Source organism: Aphidius gifuensis, linkage group LG2, assembly GCF_014905175.1.
Source record: "Aphidius gifuensis isolate YNYX2018 linkage group LG2, ASM1490517v1, whole genome shotgun sequence".
NCBI lineage: Eukaryota > Metazoa > Arthropoda > Insecta > Hymenoptera > Braconidae > Aphidius > Aphidius gifuensis.
In genome coordinates, this window is record NC_057789.1 from 6,354,439 (window position 1) to 6,375,861 (window position 21,423).

The following is a 21,423-nucleotide window of genomic DNA, read 5'->3' on the forward strand; positions in this document are numbered from 1 at the left end:
ACTAATTTTTTTCTAATTGTTTTTGAGGAAATAAAATTTATTTTTAAAATATCAGGAGAGCAGGTAATGCAGGAGGTGAACTAGAAATTGTACAAAATACCTCTTTGCCTGTTCTATGATCCTGTTAAAAAATTAATGTCGCCACTATTTTTTTTCTCATTGAATTTTAGTAAATAAAATTTATTTTTAAAATATCAGGAGAGCAGGTGATGCAGGAGGTGAACTAGGAATTGTACAAAATACCTCTTTGCCTGTTCTATGATCCTGTTAAAAAATTAATGTCGCCACTATTTTTTTTCTTATTGATATTATATAAATAAAATTTATTTTTAAAATATCAGGAGAGCAGGTGATGCAGGAGGTGAACTAGGAATTGTACAAAATACCTCTTTGCCTGTTCTATGATCCTGTTAAAAAATTAATGTCGCCACTATTTTTTTTCTCATTGAATTTTAGTAAATAAAATTTATTTTTAAAATATCAGGAGAGCAGGTAACGCAGGAGGTGAACTAAAAATTGTACAAAATACCTCCTTGCCTCTTCTATGATCCTGTTAAAAAATTAGTGTCGCCACTAATTTTTTTCTTATTGAATTTATAAAAATAAAATTTATTTTTGAAATATCAGGAAAGCAGGTAACGCAGGAGGTGAACTAGAAATCAAATAAAATACCTCCTTGCCTGTTCTATAATCCTGTTCGGACATAATATATAAATTGTATATCATATTCTTTTTATTTTTTTTTTTTTACGTATAAATATATACAAAAGTTTGAGTATTATGCAGTACAAAGTCACGAATTTAGCAAAACAATGCTTTATCGTTTATAAAAAATTCAAAATAATAAAAAAAAAAAAAACTCTTACATAATAATATGAATAATTAATAATATAAAATAATATTCATAAAATCTGAGTATTTAAAAAAAAGTGGAATGTATACATTGCACGATACTGAATTGATATAACTTAATAATAATAAGTACGATTGAATAATTACAACTAAAATTATAATTATAAAATGAGCAAATTAATTTGTTTTTTATCCAAGCTCAAATACAGTCTATAGAAATTGTCACTGTTTTTTCTAACTAAATAAAAATCACATTTATACTTAATTATAAAATTATTTGTTTGACAATATAATTGCTTATTGTGTGCCCGGAATAATTAAATACTAAAGCTAACAAAATTATTAAGTACACATAAAATAATAATAATTATTTGTTTGTCTTTTTATTTTTTTTTGTTTTTATATTTTTTTTTTATTTCGAAAAAAGCTAATAACATCTACTATTTGAAATAGACTTTAGGCACTCACACAAACATTTCATCTCTTAAATATGGCTTTAATTTATTTAAAAAAAAATTTTTTTTTCTCTCAAATACAATCATGGCCACTGTATTTAAAATATCATTTATGATTTTACTGCTATTACTATTATTATTTATCAATTTATTTTATCATAAATATTTGTTTTATATATTTTTAAAAAATTGCATGTAAAAAGTGGCTAAGCCTATAAGGTATTTTTAATTTGTACGGTAATTTTCTTGTAGACGGAGTCTTTCAAACCGGTGTCTCGGCGTTAATATCCTTCCTGAAAAATAATAAGGTACCTTTCATTTAAAAAAAATATGTCATTGTTCATTTAATTATTAATTAATTTTTTACAAGGAAATTTATCATTGGAGATATTAGGAAATTTTAATGCTCACCTCTTCACTGAAAAATTCCACAATTGATCCATCACCAAGTCCAGAATAAAGAAAGTTTTTTAGAAAAAAAAGTGTTAGTTAGGTATATAGTTTAAAATGGAAAAAAGATAAAAAGATTGAAAAACCCAATATATAATTTAATGATAAATAAGTAAATTAATTAATAAAAAAACTTACTCAGTCTCTGTTATTGTTTGTTCATAATGAGGCAATTGTTGTTGTCTCAATGCTGCCAGTTCATTACTATGATGAAGATCATGACTCAATGAACTGGATAATATTCTTCCACTCATTGGTAATATATAATCTGGTGAATCTTCAATTAATGTTGGTGTTATTTTACCACCACCACCACCACGTTTTAAACTACCATAACGTTCAGTTATACTAATATTATCATGATGTGAACCATGAATACTTTGTCCACGTTTTAAACTTCCATAACGTTCAGATATACTTAAATTATCATTATTTGAATTTTGTGAATGATGACTCATACTTGATGCAAGTATTCTTGATGACATTGATAATAAATATGGTGTTGGTGATACAGTATGATCTTCTTCAGCAGTATATGGAAATGAATATTTTTCATGATGATGATGATGATGTTTATCATCATTATGATCAGAACAATTATCATCAATTTGTAATTTATTTGGTGAGCTCATATCTGGATAAGGTAATGGATTTGGACTTGATGTTTTATTTGATGCTATTTCATTATCTGATATTGTACCACCAGACCATTGACTTGATCTAATATCAACATTTGTTGGTAAATATGCTTCAGGTAATTGTGAACTCCAACGTGGTGCATACATTGGTTTTATATTTGGAAATAATTCAGTATTTGAGCAAAGTATATTCATATGATCAACACCAGCATTACCACCATTACCAACACCACCAATACCACCAACACCACCACCAACAGGTGTATGGATATTTGGTAAATAACTGTGTGACACTGGTTGTTGTATTGATACACCCATATTTTTATGTGATCTTGAAGTAACATCTTCATCATCTGAACTGTGTGAACTTGCTAAATCAAGACTTCTACCACCACCATCATCAGCATGTGAACCATCAGAGTCTGATTCTGAATCTCTACGTGGATTTCTTGGTTCATTTTGTTCTGAAATATATATATAATTTTATAAATAAATATTACGTATGAATTAATACGGTGTTTTATAATGGACAACTTGTTTCACGCTCTTTTTAATGATGCGCAATTATTTTATACTGTTATCTTTGATCTTAAATAAAATAAATAAATAAATAAATAAATAAATTCTCAAACATTCCAATCAAATATATTATTATTTATTATTAGTATATTTATATCAATCCTTGCAAGCAATTATGTACTTAGCTGCAAGTGGAATGTAGCTTGTATAACTTTAATCAAGATGTATAGTTTTTTTTTTTTTTTTAAATGAAAAATAAAATAAAAAATTTAAATTATATAGTTTAATTTTTATGTAATATTACCTTGACGTGAATGAAGAGTTGAATGATGACTACGTGAAGACATATAAGGATCACGATCACTATTATAATTACTTGTTGATGTTGATGTATGTCTTAAATGTGCATCACTTCTGTATGGACTTGATCCAGTTTTATTTGTTGATCTTGATGTTGTACTTGATGTTGATACACCAATATGTACACGTCTACATGCAGCATCAGCACCATTATAAGTTGCATATGCAAGTGCTGATCTTGATTGTCCATTAATATTTTGTGCACTACTACCATTACCCATACTACCTTCTAATAATGGTGCTTTTTTACCAAAACATTTGAGTAATGTTAAATATAAATTACGTCTAACACGTGTATTTATAAAACAATAACCAATAAGACTAAATGCAGCATGTATCAATACTGCCAATGACAATAAATATGATAACATTGGTGAATTTTCAGATGCATTTAATACAGCTAATGTCCAAGTTGAACCAAGTAATGGTAATGATACAACTGATAACCATAATAATGTTCTTAAATTACCAAAACCCATAATATGTTCTTTAAGACAAAATGCTGCTTTAATTGACATTATTAATATACAAAAATTAATAAATACAGCAGCACAAACTGGTCCAATTAATGCCCATACAACTGTTTCATAAATTGATAACCAGCAAAAATAAAAATTACCATATTGATCAGCACGTACACCAATTGTTAAACCAACAATAATTGCTGGCATTGCATAACCCATTGTATAATAAAAACCCATTTGTCCATGATTAACATCACGCATTTCAGTTAACATTCTATATAAATGAATTGAATCAACAAGTGTCCATGCAAATGCACTTAACCATGTATAATGTAAACCAATTGCTGTTAATTTACATAAAAATTCATTAGCAACAAGTGAACCACGTGCTTTTAATGCAATTAAATATAATAATTCAGCAATAAATACACAAAATACAAGATTTTTATGTATACTATTTGAATTTGTATTACTACCACCACGTATTAAACCAAGTATTAATAATGCTGATAATAATAATGGTAATGCAAGTAAAAATGAACTATAACTTGTTACATTTTCAAGTAATGATGGTTCTGGTACATATTCTAAATCTAATACATCAGTTAATACAGCAAATGTTGCTAATTGAAGATTTTGTACTTGTAATATAACACCTTGACATGAACAATTAACAATTTGTCGACCATATATATATTCAATTGATTCAGTAATACAACCAATACGACTCCATTCACCAGTACCACCACGTATCATACTCCAATGTACACATTGTGGATTTGCACGTATTTTTGTACCATCATCTTCAATAATCCATAGTTGTATTTGTACTGGTGATTTTATTTTATCAACACTATTTGTTGTTAATACATTTGTTGTACCATTTTCAGATGGTACTAATACAGATACTGTTACAATTGGTGAACCAACAGCAACTTCAACACCCCATCTAACTGTTATTGAATCATCAAATTTTTTTGGTAATAAACCACCTAATTCTTTATATTGTACATAACTTAATATTGCTTTATCATTAATTTGTAAATTTTTATTATTTATTTCACCTTGTGATAATGGTTTAATACCTAATAAACTTAATGGTACATGTATTTTAGTATATGGATCAAATCTATTTGGATCAGCTATGTAATTATTATATTTTGGAAATGTAATATATGGTCCAAATTGTGATGGTGTTGATAAAAATGTTGATGTATCTGGTATAATAATTTTTTTATCAGCTTCATATGGTCTTGATGTTGATGCTAATGGATCTTCTTTATAATCTGTAATTGCAGCTTCATAACCAAATAAACTTTCAGATGTAACAGTATCAAGACCCATAACAACATTTGTATTAACAATTTCAAATGGATCAGTAAATGTATTATGCTGTGAGCCAGTTATTATTTTTAAATATTTTGCCATTGCATCAAGTATTTTATCTGGTCCATCACCATTCAACTGTTGTATTCTTTCCCATATTGCATAATATTTTTTACTCAATATTGCACCAGCAATACCAATTAAATTTGGTACATAATCTTTATCTTGATTATGTGTTAAATGTAAATCAGCAAGATTATCTTCATATTTTAATAATGCAATTAATAATGATTCAGCAACTAAAACATCAGCACCATACATATTTTTAGTAATATTAACAGCATTATTAAGATCTTTTGAAATTTTAACAGCAATATCACGATTTAATGATATATCACCAGCTTCTAAACTTCCTAATTGATAACGTTGTTCAACAAATAATTCAGATGTACAATTAAATAAATCTGGTGGTTGCCAACCACCAAGTTTATCATCACATGATCTTGATGTTTTACCCTCAGCATTACCAGGACAATTTTCAATAGCAATAATACCAAATTTTGTTCTTGGCCACCATAAACCCTCAGAATATGATCTTGGACAACCATCATAAACAACTTCACAACCACGTAATGTTACTTCAGCATATGGATTTGGACATGCTGTACATGAACGTCCAATAACACCAGGACGACAACGACATTGTCCAGTTTCATTATTACAACGTGGTCCAAAACTACCAGTTGCATAACACTCACATGGTATACATTCATCTTGTCCTGGTGGTTGATAATGATTTTCTTTACATGTACATTCACCAGTTGTTTTATTACATGCTGGATCATAACCTTTTTTTTCATCACAATTACAAGGACCACATACTGGTGAACCCCACCAAGTTGCTGGACATGATTGATCAACACGAATTTCACAATATTCACCAGAATATTCATCACTATTACATTGACATTTATAGCCTCTTGATGTATTTTTATCTTCAATACATTTACCAGAATCACTGTGACATGGATTAATATCACAAATTGCTTCACAACTAGTACCAACACGACCAGCATTACATATACACTCAGATGATTGCCAATTTGTAATACATGATGATTCATTTGGACAACTAATACTACATTCATCATCAACAAGACATTTTGTACCGACATTTTCTTGTGCTGTTGGTCGTTGTAATACACTTTGATTTGTTCCAATACGTAAATCTTGTATACAACCATCAAAAAATGATAAATCAGTATTTATTGTTTGATCTGGACCACCAATTAATATTCTACCAACATATAAACCTTGTAATTTAGCTGTTAATTGTGTTATTATTGGTCTATCACGATAATTCATATCAAGTGATACTTGTCCAGTTTGCCAAATAATTTCAATACGTTGCCATTGTCCATTATTAATTGTTATTGGTGTTTTTATAATTTCTGTACCATCTAATGATACTTCAATTTTACCATCTTTTAATGAATATAATAGTGATGAATTTTGTCCAATTTGTATTGTCATTAAAAATGAATTTTTCATACGTGTACGTAAACTAAATGCTGTTAACCATGGTAGCTGTATTGGTCTAAGTAGTGGATTAAAACTTAATAAACCATCACCTTGAAAACGCCATGGTTCAGCAATTTCATCTGTGCATTGTGGACCAGAAAAACCATCTTGACATTCACAAAAAAAACCAGACCATATTTCATGACATTTACCATTATTATTACATGGCATTGATAAACAATATGATGATTTTTCTGGACAACCAATTGTCGTACCATTATCAGCAACATATGAATTTAAATCAATAAATTTATAATCAATATATAAATTTTTAATACAACCAATAAAATCTTTATTTGTAACTTGAAAATCTGATGGTATTGCTGGTAAACCACCAAGTTGCATTGGTCCAGTTAAATCAAGAAAACGATGACATGTTTCAGTTGCTTGATTACAACGTGTTTCAAGTATTTGTTCAGCACTACCAGCACATGACCAACGTTTACCAAGTCTATCACCATAACGTAATGCTAATGCAACATCGCAATCATCAAGTGCAATTGTAACTGTTTTATTAATATAAATAATTTCAACATTATGCCATTGTCCATCAGCAACACCACCAGGTATTTTTGCAATTGCTCTTGTTATTTCATCACCAAGTGAAAAACTAAATTGTACTTGTGAATTAATTATTTCTAATGCAATAAAATCATGTTTTTCATTATATCTACCATTATATAATAATAAACCTTCAGTTAATTCAGTTGCAAATGATAATTTTAATTGTAAACGATGTCTTTGTTTTAATGATGCAAATGTTAAAAATGTTGTTGGACCAAAACTACGTGATTTTAATTCACAATATTCATTTGTATTTTCTCGGGGTTTATTAATATTACAATTTTCACATGTTAAATGACCATTTGCTGTATTTGCTAAACATGTTGAGCCACCTTGACATATTGATGAACTACAAATATCTGATTCAAGTGATACTTCACAATTTGCACCAGTATACAGTGGTGGACAAACACATGTATAGCCACTTTCTTTTCTATGACAAGTACCATTATTTTTACATGGATTTGAATAACAAAGATTAACTTCCATATCACATAAATATGCTTCTTTACTACCAGTAAAACCTTGTGGACATTTACATGAAAATGTTGTTACTGGATATATTGGTCTAAATAATACAGTATTACTACTTGCAAAACCAGATGCATTACCAAATTTTAATATTGTTATACATTCTTCAAAATTAAGACATGGTTCTCTAACACATAAATTATCATCAAATGGTAATACAATTAATGTTGAAAGTCTTGCAAGTATACCACGATTAAGATAAACTCTTTCTTGTAAATATTGTGGTGTATAAAATTCATCATTATTACCTGGTTCAACTTTTCTTGCTGAAAAACTAACATTTAATATTTTACCATGTACATCTGTATCTTCTTGTACACTAAATATAAATATATTTTCACGTGGACATGGTATTATTGCAGCAACTCCATCAATAAAATAATTTAATAATGGACTTAAAAATGCTTCAACAGTCATATCATCAAGTCTAACTGTTATTGAATTATACAACATTTTATCAGTAATAAGTCTTATTGATAATGTCATTGTTGCTTTTGCCTCATTAACACCATCAGATACAGATACTTCCATTGTTGCTATTCTTGGTACATTTGTATTTAATTGTGGACTTAATAATATATCACCATTTGTTTTATTAAGTGTTATTATATTTGCATTATTACCAGATAATATATTGTATATTAATTTATCAGTAACATCAGCATCAAATGCTGGTATTTTACCAATAGCTGTTGTTGGAAAAAAATTTTTAAAATTATTAAATATTATTTGAAAATCTTTTAATACTGGTGCATTATCATTAACATCAGTAACCATTATTTGTACAAGTACATCTGATCTTAATGGTGATGATGAAGCTCTTATAAATAATTCAAATTTTTTTTTTGATGATTCATAATCAAGTTCTTCAAGTGTTAATAATTCAGCACGATCAGAACCTTGTTTTGTTATTAAACTAAAACTATTTGCATCTTCACCACCAATTATTGAATATTGAACAACAGCATTAATACCTTCATCAGGATCATGTGCATATATTTGTCCAACAGTTGAACCAATTGGTGAATTTTCAGCTATATAAAGTATAATTTTATCACTTTCAAATGCTGGTGGTGAATCATTAACATCTTCAATTTTAATAATAATTGGTACAATTGATGATAATGCTGGTATACCACGATCAACAGCTGCTGCTTTTAAATTATATCTTGATACAGATTCACGATCAAGTTGTTTAGCTGTTCTAACTGTTCCAGTTGTTGAATCAATTGCAAATGCACCATCACCATCATCCTCAAGTGTATATCTAACTCTTCCATTTAATCCCATATCAGCATCACTTGCTGTAACTCTTAATACAGCTGTACCAACAAGTACATCTTCAGGTACATTACCAGTATATTGTGATGCATCAAATACTGGTGAATTATCATTAACATCTGTTACTGATATTTCAACATCTGTTGTATCTGATAATGCTGGTATACCACCATCTTTAGCAGTAACTGTTAATAAATAACCAGATGATTTTTCTCTATCAAGATTTTTTGTTGTTGTTATTGCACCAGTTTGTGGATTAATTGTAAATTCTGATGTTTCAATATTATCACCATCACTACCAAGGCTATATGTTACTTGTGCATTTTGTCCAACATCTGAATCAGTTGCACTAACAACTAGGACAGTTGTACCAATTGGTGCATCCTCAAATACAGATACTGAATATGGTGCATTTTCAAACATTGGTGCAAAATTATTAGCATCAGATATATTAACATATATTAATGATGTATCTGTTCTACCACCAGAATCAGATGCTGTTATTGTTAATACAAATCTTTTTTCTTGTTTATAATCAAGTGGTTGTGCAATTGTTATTAAACCACCACCATTTTGTGCTGTTATTGTAAATCTACCACGTGTATTACCAGATGTTATATCATAATGTATTTTAGCATCTTCATCAGGATCAGTTGCTGTAACAAGTGCAACAGATGTACCAGGTTGATCATCTTCTGATATAACTGTTTCATAATTTTTTTGTTCAAATTTTGGATCATTATCATTTATATCAGTTACAGTTAATACAACAGTTGCACTACCTGATTTTGGGGGTTCACCAGAATCAGTTGCAATAACAGTAAATTGATAACGTGAACATTGTTCACGATCAAGTTGTTTTGTTGTATGTATCCAGCCACTTTCTGAATTAACAGATATTGGAAAATTTTCAGTTGATGCACCATTAAAATCTCTAGCACCAATTGAATATTTAATAAGTGCATTTAAACCTTTATCACCATCATATGCTTGTACACGTACAACTGAATGACCAATTGGTACACCCTCTGATACTGTTTCTTGTAATAAACTTGTAAAAAATCTTGGTGAATTATCATTAATATCTTGTACATGTACAATTAATTGTGTTGTATTTGATCTTGCTGGTGAACCACCATCTTGTGCTCTAACAACAATTCTATATGAATCAGTTGTTTCATAATCAAGTGGTTTAACAAGTGTAACATCACCACTTAATGAATCAATGGAAAATGTATTTTGTGTATTACCACCAATAATAGCATATCTTATTGCTGCATTTGAGCCACTATCAGCATCTGTTGCACGTATATGTGATATTATTGGATTTAATGTATAATCCATATCTTCATTAATTGTTGTTGTATATGATCTTTCTGAAAATTGTGGATAATTATCATTATCATCTAATATACGTACAATTAATGTTGTACTTGCTGTTTTTCTTGTTGATGGTGGATTTGATTGATCAATTGCATTAATAATAACAGTATATACTTCAGTTTTTTCACGATCAAGTGACATTCTTGTTGTTACAATACCAGATTTTGTATCAATTCTAAATGTTGATGAATCATCATTAAATGTTGTCATACCACCACCAGTTATTGATACAATTGAATATTCAATATCTGAATTTCTACCAAAATCTTTATCTGTTGCTTTAACAGCAACAACTGTTGTACCAAGTGGTACACCTTCACGTATTGGTGATTCATATTCAGACCATTCAAAACTTGGTGCATGATCATTTGTATCTAATACATTAACTTGTAGTGTTGTTGTACCAGTACGTGGTGGAAATGAATCATCAACAGCAAGTACTTTAAAATAATGTACTTCAACACTTTCACGATCAAGTTTTGATCTTGTTGTTACTTTACCACTTGTTGAATCAAGTAAAAATAATACACCAGAACGTGCATCTAATAATGACATCATTGAATAATGTACAGTACCACCTTCTGGATCTCTTGCTCTAACAATTGTAACAAGTTCACCAGGTTCTTTTTCTTCTTCAACAGCAGCAGTATAAAGACCACGTTCAAAAAATGGTGATCTATTACGTAATTCACGTCTAACACGTCTACCTAAATCAGTATCATCTAATTGTTGATGATGAAATACAATTTTTAATCTATGTTCAGCATCAGCTAAATGATTTGTTGTACAACGTAATGTCATTGATACTGATATTTTCCACATTGGATCAATAAAACATTGTTCAGATGCTGATACAAGATCACCAACACTACCTTCAATTAAAAATCTTGAATCAGCAACACCAGTCCATTTAACATCACAATCTTTTATTGCTGTTATTGGTAAAAAATCTTTTAAACCAGCAACAAGCTGTGATTCACGTAAACATATTTCCATAAATTTATCTGTACTTGGCATTGCATATGATGCCAATGTTTCAGCCATCCATCCTTTTGTTGATGCTAAATCATCATTATCATAACCACAACCAGTTATTAATACACGTAATGGTAAACTATGATAATCAATATTTGGTCTACCAAGACGTGTACTTGTTGAATCAATATAAAATGTAAATAATCTTGGATATTGTAAACCATCACAATTTAATGATTTAGCAAGTGTAACACGTCCATTATAAGGATTTACTTTTAATAATTTACGTGCAAAACGTGCAGTACGATCAGATGATACTTCATATTTACGTTTACCACCAAGTTTTGGTACACCTGCTTCAAATATTTGTGTACCTGGTGGTAAATTTGATGATAAAACAACCAGATAACCATCAGCCACATGACATAGACCAGCTATGATACATGCAACAACAAAAAACCAAATTGTCCTTGGCATTGTTGTTGTTTTTGTTGTTGTTTTATATTTTTTTTTTATTTATTTTATATTTTTTTATTAATAAAATTGATTTATTTATCTTTAGTAATTTTCTCGTCATCCTGACTGATATTTTCTGTAACAGATAAAAAAATAAAAGTGAAATTAATATCATAAAAATAATCTTATTCATTCATTTTCATTATAATTAATATTGTTTGATTTGCCATTGTGATAAAAGTTTATTCAAGATTGATCAATAAAGACAATGATAAGAGTATAACAAAGAACACAATAAAGTAGCATCCCTTGATTTTTTTTTTTGGTGGTGCTTATAGAGTTGCTTCTTTGTTAGTTTTTTTTATTTGGTGTAGTAGTGATGATGATGGTGATGGTGGTGGTAGTACATAGTAGTAGTATAGTATCGGCGAATCGTGAGACTTGTTGACCGGTGGAAGCCCTCGAGGGGAGAAGGAGGCTAAGATTAATAAAAAAAAAAAAAAAAATTCACAACGACGACAGACATGAAGCAGGAATATAATGCTGATAATAGGTATACCATACATACTACTACCAAGTAAACGTTGTCGTCGTCCTCGTCATCATCGTCGACCAGTCGGGTTTACTGGCACGCGAACAAGAACCAATCGAAACATTTGATAAAAATTATTTTCTCTTTTGCCTTCTCTTATTATTATCATCATTATTATTACTGCTACTTTTTTTTATTTCTTTTTTTACAGAGTTATAATAATAATAATAATTTTATACAATTTTATTATTGCAAAAGACAATATCATACTTTGCAATTCAATAATAAAAATTATATGATTCGTTCAAGCTATCTCTCTTGTCCATTCATGCATAGACATTATTTTTTATTTTTTTCCAAGTTTTATTATTCCAAATTTTTAATACAAATAAGTCGATATTTTAATTGACAAATTGCAAAAAAAAATTACATTAAAAAGTCTAGTCGTAAATGTAAAAACGAAATTTTTCTATTTGAATTTTTTTTTTTTTTAATTTTGAATTCATTTCTGCGTTTAGAATTTAACATTTTTGTGTAATTTTTTTTTTTCTTTTTCGCAATGGGTCAATTAAAATACCGAATAATTATCTTGGTATGATAAATTTTGATAATTGACCTTGAAGAATAACAACAAAAATTTAATCATAAAAAAAAAAAAAAAAAATGTTTATCTGTAAGTTAATTATTAAACGCTGATTTTTTTATATTCCACGATGCGTAATATTAAAAAATCAAATTTCAAATTAAAAACTTGACTCTACATTAATATATATATTTTTTTTGCATTGGGCCAGTTATAAAATATTAAAATACCAACTTATTCATCAGTTAAATTTTGATAAATAAAATTAAAAAATCATTATAATTTTCAATCAATAATCAGCTTCTGCAAAACAATTCGCTATATAGTCAAAAATAAAATTAAACAGCCGATTCATCACTGTTTAATTTTGTAGAAAAAAAAAAAAGCAAAAAATTAAATGCAAAAAGAAGCTATAGCAGGTCTTCTTTTCGCTCAACTTGCGACTAAACTTTGAGGGTATCATTTTCGTCTTGGCTTTACAACTTAAACATGAAACTATTAATTACGAATAAAGGTAAAAGATAAAAACTAAAAGAAAGAGAAATTTACCAAGCGATACTTGTATGGAATCCGGTTATACCAATTATCCTGCAAAGTCCTTCGAAATAAGAAGAAGAAAAAGAAGACCCTTCTCAAACGTTCCCGCCACCGCTTAGGGCCCTTATACACTATCAACATTTCTTTGTGTTACAATTTTAACAATTTTTTTTTTTTTTTTTAATTTTTTAATTTATTTAGTTATCTTTTCATTATTATTATCATCATCATTGTTTTTTTTTTTTATTTTATTCCCACAAAAGTCGCCCCCTCTTTGGAATATATATATATTTTTTTTTGCCATGACTGCAGCAAGGTGCCTTATACTCTTACTCTTGTTCAACGATTCCAGCAGCAGATTGCCTGAAAGACTTGACTTTTATTCAAGACACTTGGTATAATACTGTAACCGGTGTTTGACTACATATATATGTATTGGGATTTTTTTCATGGTCAACACAAAAAAAAAACGTAAGTTGTAGAAATTTCGAAAAAATCCAAAACCAAATATAGTAACACTTAAAAAATAAAAGAAAAATAAATAAATAAATAAAATAGATCAAACTATAATTTTAATATAACACTTTAAATAAAAATTAAATAATAATAATAATAACAATACAAAAATTATATTTATAAATTCGAAAATAATTTTTTTTCGAAATTTTTTATCGAAAAAATTTCGAAATATATAATCGTCGAAATATTTATCACGCTATTCAAAATTAATATTGCATGCAGTAAAATATTTTTAAAAATTTTAAAAAAATATAATAGATAATAGAGACAGGTATATAAGATAGTTTGAGAAGTGGATGGAGGGGGAGGGGGGATAATTACAGGTAAATATAGCGTGCAAAATGGCCCACACAGTAATTTAAGCCAACGGCAACGACAATAAAATATAACCACGCAAGAAACAGCAAAGTTTATATATTATTTTACCAAGTCACATGAATATATTTCTTTGAAAATGATTTTTTTTTCTCTTATATGCGAATATGTGTAAATATTTAATACACAATAATTGTCATGGCATTTTAACTGTCTGCATATATACAGTTGTTTTTTACATAAAAAAAAAAAATTAAATGATAAAAATTTTTAATTAAAAATCCATATATAAAATAAAAAATTCATAAATTTATTAATGATAAATTTTCTACCCTAAGAAAATGTGAAAATTTATATAATTTATACATTTTTTTTTTGTTTATTATAATATTTATTAATAAACATATTTAGAATGTGTGTGACTACGTCTTGTATGATGCCCACAAAAGATAAAGGTTTCACGGAAGACCGCTCGATTTTATAAAACTCGTTCCCACACAATCTCATCCATAAGTTTATATATAGTTGGGGTTTTATACAAACGGGTTTTAAGGCTCAACGCCATCATGATACTCATATACGTGCATACATTAAAATATGCCAAGAAAATGTGTACATACATATTGGGTTTTTATTATTTTTTTTCACGCATGATTACAAGTCATTTTATTTTTTCTACCAAAAAAAAAAAAAAGGATGAGAGTATGAGGATGTCTTTTGTGTGTGTGTTAAGCCATGAAACTTAAATGATTTTTTTAGCTCCAAAATAAAAAAAAGAAAGAAAGAAAAACAATTACAATTTATATTTACTGAAATATCTTAATTAAGAAACACTCAAAAGCATTGTCGATGACTTGCTCATAGCTGTGTTGATAATATTAAAGAGGTGTGGCTTAATATTACAACTATTACGGGATAAATTCAAGAATGAAAAGAAATTTAAAAAAAAAAATCATCAATGTGATGATGATGATGATGATGAACAGAAGGTATATATAAAAAAAACCTGCTCTTGCTACGGACGTTGTATTTTTTTATAAAATAAAAAAAACATTAAGATATATCTTTAAAAAAAAAAAAAAAAAAAAAAAGAAAACTAATAAAAAATTTAAAAATATATTCAATATTATTATTATAAACAATTTTTTGTTTAAATATTTTAATTGAAACATCAATAAGTATTTAATTTTTTTTAAAAAGCTCAAATTTTTTTAAACACTTTGCTTTGTATTTTTTTTTTTCCCTAATTATTGTTATTTTATATAAATAAATAAATAAAATATTTAGGGTATTAATAACAAGACATGATATTCAAATAAAAAAAATTAAATATATATGTAGATCAAATATTTTTATAGCCTGGAGCCTTCAGTCTTCGTCAAGGATTAATTTAAAAAAGTGTTTGGACATGAAAAAAAATTGCTTCAGATGAGGAAAAAAGGAGGGTTGAATTTCGTCAACATATATAGATTCTACAGGGGTGAAAGTGAAAGAGAAAGAGACTAAACTCATCTTTGTATATACATATTTTTTTTTTCCTTAATAAATGTATATACCTATATGGTGGACTATAGTGCTGAACAAGGGTGAGTGACTCATTCACCCTCACAAATACAGTCAAAGAGATTCAACGCCCTGTACATACATTGGGGTGGTTTTTTTTTTTTTTTTCTATTTTTTTTTTTATTTTCCCCTTCGAAATATCGATTTTAATTCCAACAAGCAGGAACAGCAGCACGAGCCAAAATAAAAGAACGAAAACTCACTTAACTTTGGATACACAATTGGATCCTTTGATAACAATTTTATAAAATATTTTTTTTATATATATAAATTTTTTAAAATAATATAATTACATGTGCATATATTAAAACAATAATATGCAGAAAATTAAAATTATTTAAAAATATTTCAACCCCTCTAGTCGTTAACTAACCACCCTATTTTTTAATTCTACTTTTACTTTTTTTTACTTTTTTTTTTTTTGTATACTCAATTTATTTTTTTAATGAATATATATATTTTTTTATATAAAAAAAATATCATAAATTCAGCCTACATTTATCGATTAAAAAATAATAGATAAATAAATATAACTATAGGTTGATGAACTCGTTCATTGAAGTTGAATAGACCGATAATGTAAAATTATTTAAAAAAAAAAGGATTTCGATTATTAATCTTGATTTAATAACAAGTTTTTTTTTTTTCTTTTACTGTATTGAGATAAAAATTTAAATACTCTCTCTGATCAGCCGAAAAAAAAAGAAAAAATAAAATGATATTTTCAAGGTATACATACAGGTATATATAAAAAACAAGTTTTTAATTTTTTTAATAAATTTGCCGATCTTTTTGATCGTTGCGTTATTTCGACTTCTGTTTTTTTATATTATCACAATTTTATTTTCATGATTTTAATTATGAAATTAATATGAAATACATATAAATTAAAATTTTTATCATCTTGATAATTTATTTATTTATATTTTTTATATTATCAATATGTAAATAAAAAAACAAACAAGAAAAAAAATATAAAGAGCCAATAAAATATTACAACTACTCAATTTCAATGTTTAAAAAACTAGAGATAATAAATTATAATAATTGATTTTTTGTAATAGATTGAGTTAATAAAAAAAATTGACAAATAAACTGTATATAAAAACAATTAAATAAATATATACAACATACAAACATAAATTATTTGTGAAAACTAGATTTTCTTCTTTAACTCTTTTTAAGTATTTATATTTTTTTTTTTTTGTTAAAACAATTGTGGTTACTCTGAAACGTGAGCGTCCGTTCTAATTACAAAAAAGGTGGAATATAAAAAATATAAAAAATAAAAAAAATTAGCTGGTTTTCCCTCTGGTGGGAAAACAACATCGGGTTCTTGGAGTATCTGTATCCGGAGGATATACATTCATAAATAAGTGTAAAAGAAAAAACTCATGTTTAATTTTTTTTTTTCAAATATTTTCTTATTTATAAATTAGAATTAAATAATACTATATTTTTTTTAAATTTAATTAATTAAACATTATTTATTTAGTTAATTATTATCCAAATAAAATATCAATTTTGTTGTAAAAAAAAAAAATCAAAGGATTGACTCACCGTACTCACTCAAGGTCATCAGGACCTGTCACGTTAGTTTTTTTTTTTTTTGTTTATATTTTTAATTAATCCAATCGATAACTGTTGCTCTTATTGTTGTTATTATTATAATTGTTTATCACAAATTTTTTACACAATTAAAAAAAAAAAAATCATTCACAAATTAATTATTATTTTTCACACAAATATATAATATTTATATAATTAATATATAAAAATACACTTGACTACAATATATAAAAAGAAAGAACAAAAAAAATAAATTAAACTTGTTCACTATGTGGCGTCCAACATTAAACTATACACATGGGAGCAGAAAAATACGTACGTTTGAAAAAAAAAATAAAATTAATAAATAAAAAATACACCTCTTAGACTGACCTATCAAAACGAAGTAGAAATTTATAAACATAACAAGTGGGGGAAAGCTCAAGTTCTATAAAATACCACCACTAAAATAAAGCGCTAATGTGCGCTGATGTAAATTAATGAAGGAATCTATATTATCGATAATTTATTGTTTATTTATTTTTTTTGTTTGTTTTTGTTTTTATAAGCAAAAAAACATCAAAACAAAATATGACAAATAGTTTTTTTATATGAGCAAGATTATAAATAATTTAAACAAGTAAATATAAATTAATTTTAAAGTTTATATTGTAGTGATATGAATTGTAAAAGTTCACGTGACGTATGGAGCAATGTTTATGGTAAAAAAAAGCCAATATGTAAATCAGCATCAAATACTGATAGACATGGATTAAAATTACTGAATGATGATGAATTTGTTGATGAAAATAAGAGAAAAGAAATGGAATATAGTATCAAGAGATTACATGAATTAATTTCTGATCCAATAACACAAGAAAGCAAGCCATGGATTGACAGATTGTTAAATAATTTTTTGGATGGTATTAAAAGTGTTGGATACGTATGTAAATTAGTAATAATAATAATAAATAAATTAGATAATTTATTGATGATGATTTTTGTTTAGAGAGTCAAGGATCTTCCAGCAATAATGCAAGTACTGGAATTTTTAGCCTGGAAAACACGAGATAATCCAGATTATCAAAAACATCTTGATAAAATGCTGGAACATTGTTGTTGGCCTCCACGTTTTGATAAATCATCTGAAATTTTATCATCTCGTGATGTTATTGAACATTATTTTTCTTTGCTTGGATATGTTATTGTTATTCTTTCAAATTATCAAGATGATATATCAAAAGTACTGAATGCATTGTGTCAACTTTTAACAAAAACAAAATCAATTGATAAATCAGCTGTTAAATTAGAGTATCGTTATGAAGCTGTTGAAAAATCAAAACTTCCTTCAATAATTGCTAATTTTATTGAAATTTGTAATATTGAAATTTTCGACAAAGTACTTGATTTAATTTGGATTATTGTTTCAATTTCTGATACATGCTGTGAGTCAATTTAAAAATTGTACAAATATTTTTCATTTAAAAAAATAAAATAATTCATTTTTAGGTCATAAAATGATTGAGCATGGAATAATAAATAATCTGTTGATAAAATTACCACAATTATTAGTCAATTCAGAGACAACAAATAATTTAAATTACATTGAAAAAGATGTTGATGATAAAGGCATTCAGATTGTCAATATTTTATGGAAACTAATGGCATCAATTGTTTTTTCCAATGATATTCCAATAACAGTAATGAAAAATTCAATTCCAAAATTAGAAGCCATGGAGTATGTATATAAATATTCAAATCAATCATCAAGTAAATTTTATAATTTAAATTCCTTTTAGATCACTTAAAAGTGCATTTAAAATTACACTCAATGGATCACAATCATCAAAAAATTTTACAACAATTAGAAATGATTTGAGTGTAATAATTTTATCAGGATTAACAGTCAAGTGGTCCCTTGTTGCTTCTGGTTTGGCTGATGACATAATAACATCATCAATATCAACCACCACTCCAACAACCAGTGATGATATTTTTTATCAAAAAACTCTACAATGTATTTTGTGTCATCTTGCTCACTGTGATGCATCGATAACTGTAAATTTTATTTAATCAATATTCATCTTGGCTGAGTTTGAATTTAATATTTCACAGATTATGAAAAAAAAATTTGTTGTATCAAAAATTCTGGAGGATTTGACATCAAAATATAATTCAAAGACCAATGTTAATTCAAGAGATTTAATTGAGGGATCTGGTTTGATTGAAAATTCCTTAAAAACTTTACAAAATATTGTGCCAAAAATTCCTCATCAATTTATCAATGAAAATGGGCCATCAAAAATTATATCAATATTAAAATTGAGCATTAAATCAAATTTAAATAACTCAATTGTTGAAGAAATTGCAAAAACTATTTGTTCATTGTTAATAAGTGATGATAAAATAATGTTAAAAAAATTTCAAGATGCTGAAATTGTATCTACATTAATTGGTAAATTTTAAAATAACAAAAAAATCAATTTAAAAAAAAGAAAATAATAATTTTTTTTAATTTTAGAATTGACAAATCAAATTATTAATTTAAAACAATTAACAAGACAAATTCAAAGATTATTAAAATTTTGTTTAATGAGTATTGAATTATCAATAAATAATGAAGATTTTTTATTGAAAAATTATGGAAATGAATTTTTGAAAATTGCTATTAAATTACTTGAAAGATTTACATTAAAAAATTCAAATGATTTTTTAATTGACAAAAGGTAACAAAGATAAAATTAATTTATCAAAAAAAAGCAAATTAATAATTATTTATATTTTTTATTCAAGATTATTAATAGCACTTGGTTCATTTATTTGGAAATGTATTGTATGGTGTCCAGAAAATTTAAAAACGTTTGTTGAAGATGGAGGAACATATTTAATTCTTGATACAATTGAAAAATCAAATATTTTAGTACAAAATGTTTATCTTGGTATTTTGATAGACATGTGTCAAGGTTCAAATTGTATACCTCATTTATGTACCTGGCGAGGAGTTGATAAATCAAAAGGGGCATTATCTCTGATGGCAAAAATTTGGAGAGAAGAAGAAAATACAATTGGAACAAAAAGAACACCAGAAGGCTGTGTCAAAGGTATATAAAAATTCAAACAAAAAAATAAAACAAAACATTAAAATAATAATAATAATTAATTTAAAAAAATAGATATAGAATTTCCATTGATGGGAATTGATCAATGGAATAGTACATTTAGATCAAAAAGTACATTTGAATTTAGTCCAGCTCTAGCTGCAATTTGGGGCTCAGTTAGACCAAAAATATACAGTATCAGACAAATATTAATATCGAATTCTGAAATATATGATAAAGTACGTGAACATTATAAAATTCTTCTTGATGATTTACCAATTGAGGATTCAATAACATATTGTATAATTGATGAATATCTTCATTTAATACAAGGACAAATATGGGCTGAAGTTTTACGTTATCTCAAACAAACTGGTGTTAATCCTCTTGGTTCAGATGGTGAAATGTTACTTATAATGCGACAAAGACATCGTTTATGTGGTTTAAAAATTCAAGAAAAACAAGATAAAATACTTGATGATGCTGATAAAAAAGAGCTACAGCTTGAAATTAATGAATTTCATAAAATTCGTGAGACTAAAATTACATCAGTTCTAGAAGCTGTTAATCAAATGGATCTTTTACGTAGAACAATTGATGCTAATTATCGAAGAAAAAAAAAAGATAAATTGATGAAAATTAAAGAGTCTTCTTCTTCTCAATCATCATTTACAAAAAGTATAAATTATAAAAATAATAATGATGATTTTACTCTTGTATCACCACCAAGTTCAGCTTCAATTTTATCTAATAATTTTTCAACTGATGAAGAGCTGTCTTATTCATATTATCTTTAATTAATTAAAATAATTAAATTGCATCATCGACAAGCAAGAAACCTTTTATATCGATTTTAAAAATGTACAACCAGGGGTCTCTAAAAAAATCAGAGA

The 21,423-nt window shown here is 26.9% G+C and overlaps 3 protein-coding genes across 5 annotated transcripts; 2 read left to right on the forward strand and 1 right to left on the reverse strand.

Moving 5' to 3' along the window:
• Positions 1–685: 685 nt before the first annotated feature.
• On the reverse strand, positions 686–17,551 carry LOC122848706 (protocadherin-like wing polarity protein stan). Of its 3 annotated transcripts, none has more exons than XM_044146963.1 (5): positions 17,445–17,551; positions 3,219–11,971; positions 1,896–2,859; positions 1,719–1,725; positions 686–1,600 (listed from the first exon to the last, which is right to left on the reverse strand). In XM_044146963.1, exons 2-5 carry the CDS (start codon positions 11,854–11,856, stop codon positions 1,589–1,591), a joined length of 9,621 nt encoding a protein of 3,206 aa, XP_044002898.1. In that variant the 5' UTR covers positions 11,857–11,971; positions 17,445–17,551; the 3' UTR covers positions 686–1,588. The 3 variants fall into 3 exon arrangements, with proteins under 3 accessions (XP_044002898.1, XP_044002896.1, XP_044002897.1); XM_044146961.1 differs by having other exon boundaries at positions 686–1,619; XM_044146962.1 differs by lacking the exon at positions 1,719–1,725.
• Positions 17,552–17,960: 409 nt separating this feature from the next.
• LOC122849425 lies at positions 17,961–19,898 on the forward strand. Its single transcript, XM_044148123.1, has 5 exons — positions 17,961–18,375; positions 18,442–18,877; positions 18,942–19,170; positions 19,232–19,490; positions 19,548–19,898. Exons 1-5 carry the CDS (start codon positions 18,112–18,114, stop codon positions 19,896–19,898), a joined length of 1,539 nt encoding a protein of 512 aa, XP_044004058.1. The 5' UTR covers positions 17,961–18,111.
• A 61-nt stretch (positions 19,899–19,959) lies between these two features.
• Positions 19,960–21,332, forward strand: LOC122848708 (cilia- and flagella-associated protein 69-like). Its single transcript, XM_044146965.1, has 3 exons — positions 19,960–20,158; positions 20,226–20,533; positions 20,606–21,332. The coding sequence occupies exons 1-3, from the start codon at positions 20,025–20,027 to the stop codon at positions 21,325–21,327; spliced, it is 1,164 nt and encodes a 387-aa protein (XP_044002900.1). The 5' UTR covers positions 19,960–20,024; the 3' UTR covers positions 21,328–21,332.
• Positions 21,333–21,423: the final 91 nt, after the last annotated feature.

Excerpts from the sequence above, each read along its gene's own strand:
- LOC122848706 (XM_044146961.1), bottom strand. The coding sequence starts at position 11,856 with ATGCCAAGGACAATTTGGTTTTTTGTTGTTGCATGTATCATAGCTGGT. Across the intron at positions 2,860-3,218 it reads AACTCTTCATTCACGTCAAG|AACAAAATGAACCAAGAAAT; the intron begins GTAATATTACAT and ends TATATATTTCAG.
- LOC122849425 (XM_044148123.1), top strand. The coding sequence starts at position 18,112 with ATGAATTGTAAAAGTTCACGTGACGTATGGAGCAATGTTTATGGTAAA. Across the intron at positions 18,376-18,441 it reads GTATTAAAAGTGTTGGATAC|AGAGTCAAGGATCTTCCAGC; the intron begins GTATGTAAATTA and ends ATTTTTGTTTAG. Across the intron at positions 19,491-19,547 it reads ACTGTGATGCATCGATAACT|ATTATGAAAAAAAAATTTGT; the intron begins GTAAATTTTATT and ends AATATTTCACAG.
- LOC122848708 (XM_044146965.1), top strand. The coding sequence starts at position 20,025 with ATGAGTATTGAATTATCAATAAATAATGAAGATTTTTTATTGAAAAAT. Across the intron at positions 20,159-20,225 it reads GATTTTTTAATTGACAAAAG|ATTATTAATAGCACTTGGTT; the intron begins GTAACAAAGATA and ends TTTTTATTCAAG. Across the intron at positions 20,534-20,605 it reads ACCAGAAGGCTGTGTCAAAG|ATATAGAATTTCCATTGATG; the intron begins GTATATAAAAAT and ends TTAAAAAAATAG.